This window comes from Penaeus chinensis, chromosome 17, assembly GCF_019202785.1.
Source record: "Penaeus chinensis breed Huanghai No. 1 chromosome 17, ASM1920278v2, whole genome shotgun sequence".
In the NCBI taxonomy this organism is placed as follows: Eukaryota; Metazoa; Arthropoda; class Malacostraca; order Decapoda; family Penaeidae; genus Penaeus; species Penaeus chinensis.
The window spans coordinates 15,721,027-15,723,526 of NC_061835.1; the positions used below are offsets into that span (position 1 = coordinate 15,721,027).

At 39.3% G+C, this 2,500-nt stretch overlaps 1 protein-coding gene across 1 annotated transcript in view; it reads right to left on the bottom strand.

Moving 5' to 3' along the window:
- Positions 1-1,410: 1,410 nt before the first annotated feature.
- LOC125034159 (ubiquitin-conjugating enzyme E2 4-like) overlaps positions 1,411-2,500 on the bottom strand; it is a 2,936-nt gene continuing 1,846 nt past the window's right edge. The window contains exons 3-4 of the mRNA XM_047625838.1: positions 2,237-2,342; positions 1,411-1,869 (exon numbers count right to left, since the gene is read on the bottom strand). Of these exons, the coding sequence (XP_047481794.1) occupies positions 1,730-1,869; positions 2,237-2,342 (246 nt within the window). The 3' untranslated portion in view covers positions 1,411-1,729. The remainder of the gene's footprint in view (positions 1,870-2,236; positions 2,343-2,500) is intronic.

The window sequence follows — 2,500 nt, forward strand, 5'->3', positions numbered from 1 at the left end:
ACTGCCGACGGGGGCGCATTGCCTCTAACTCTTCACGACAGGTCTGGTCGATCTGCTACGACTTCTTAGGGCCTATGGGCCTCCCCTTCCTAGAACTTTCTCGTAAAGAGATAACCTGGTGGGGAGGGGCATCTATGGGAAAACGAGTTAGGTGCCCGCATAACCTGAGTCGGCGGCTCTAGTTTATAAAAGTAACAGATCCTGTGCCAGTCTTACAGTATATCCTTTGGTTGGACACCTGGTCATGCCAACCGTACCCCATGATCTGGCGCAAGGACCTGTTACAAAAGGCATCAAGACGCGACTCCAAGGCACTAGGCAGCATTCAGGTTTTACGCCCGCAAAGCAAACCTAGCAGTATCAAGACCATGAAGACATAACTTAGTCCTTTTGCATAGGAACCGACATCTAATACTCTTATTGACCAAGTTGATGGCCCCTACTGTTAGGCCAATCCGTCTACTGTCTTCCTGATCTGACAGCCCGGAATCGAGAACTACAGTTATGTAAACTTCCTATCAGCAAGCATGCATCGTTTGAGCAGGTTCTCTAACAGACCACCAAAATCCTGGTTCTTGGTTTTGGTTCAGGGGACCTCTAGACCCAAGGGTTTTGCCTTATTGCTGAATGCAGCAAGACTCGCCACCAGCCATACCAGAGTCAGATAGAATAGCAACATCGTCTGCAAAGTCAAGTCAGTGACCTTGATATTCCTCAGGGTAGCTCCAAAATAGCTTTGGATAATATCTTTGCCCATTATCCAGTCCATGACAACAATGACTTTATTATTACTCATGTAAATGATAGTTGTATCATTATTGTTTTTATCATTATCATTTTTATCATAATTATCATATTTACTATTGTTATCATGATTATCAGCATCATTATTATTATTGTTATCCCTGTATTTTCATTACCATTATTATTGTTATTATTGTCATTATTGTTATCATTATTATTATTATTATTATTGTTGTTATTAATATTATTATTATTATTATTATTATTATTATTATGATTACTATTGATACTATATTATATTATTGTTGTTGTTATTATCGTCACTATAGAGGAACAACTAATATATTTTCTTTCATTTCTGTTTATGTTTTTTTTTAACGAGAGAAAGAAACAGGAACGTTGGAAATCATCATCATGTATTATATGGTGATATAACATATATAATATCATACTTAATCTTAGAGAGAGAGGGGGAGAGAGAGAGAGAGAGAGAGAGAGAGAGAGAGAGAGAGAGAGAGAGAGAGAGAGAGAGAGAGAGAGAGAGAGAGAGAGAGAGAGAACAACAATAAGAACAAAAAGAACAAGAAGAATTGCATAGACTCTTTGCAAGTCACCGTCCTTTGTCCCGTGGCACAGTGCGTAATGGGGCGTGAATAAAATTCCATATAACGTTTGTATTTTAATTCAATTGAAGAAAAGAAAAACAGAAGATCAACAATTCAACGACCCTTGCTTCCCTTTCATAACAAATGCCAACATATACAAATTAACAACTTAAGCACCTTTCCTCATATGAGTGTGAGTATATAATGGTTTACATATGAGCATACTTGTTTTAAGCATGATGTGTATGTTTAGGAATAATGATGTTTTCATCGTATCTGTATTACGGTTCACTTCGATATAATTTCATCATCCACGTGAGCATATACTGACATTCATGCGAGCAGCAAGTTGACAAGCCCGTGAGCATAGAAGGAAGGAATCACATAGCATGCTGGCGTGTCCACTGGCGTGCATTGTTCTCGTAGACCGAGACGTCCTTCTTATATTCGTCTCGGAGGTTGAATCTTAACGGGTCGTCAGGATTTGGGTCCGTCATGAGAACGCAGATCACCAGCAGAACTGTCAAGGAAGGAGGGGCCTTTATGGTGATAATTAGATCATAATTAATGGTGAGTGGACTGCTCTATTTTCTTATTGCGATAATTTGCTAGTAACCAATGGGGAGTGTACTATTAAGGTTAATAAAGATGATCATACGTTCATAATTAGTTGTGAGAATAGTACTTACCAAAGAGGATCATTAGTTCGTAATCAATTTTGAATGAACTGCTCTTACTGTTGATAATGATGATTAAGTCTAAATTAATGATGAATGTAATACATTAAGGTACTATGACACTTATTTACGATGTAATGATCACCATCAGTGGCAAAATCAGTGCACCCGTCATTATTCAGGAATCCATAACCATCACTGCATCCATACCTTTAGAGATAGAGAGAGCGGGGGACCAGTTTTTATCCAGTATGTCAAGGCAGATATCTCCGTATGGGCCGACGTTCATGTGGTAGATTGGAGTTTTAAATTTAATCTGCAGAGAGAAGAAGGGGAGAGGTTTATGGGGAAAATGGTTCAAAGATGGATCGAGAGAGAGAGAGCGAGAGATAGAAAGAGAGAGAGAGAGAAGAGAGAGAGAGAGAGAGAAGAGAGAGAGAGAGAGAGAGAGAGAGAGAGAGAGAGGGGGGGGGG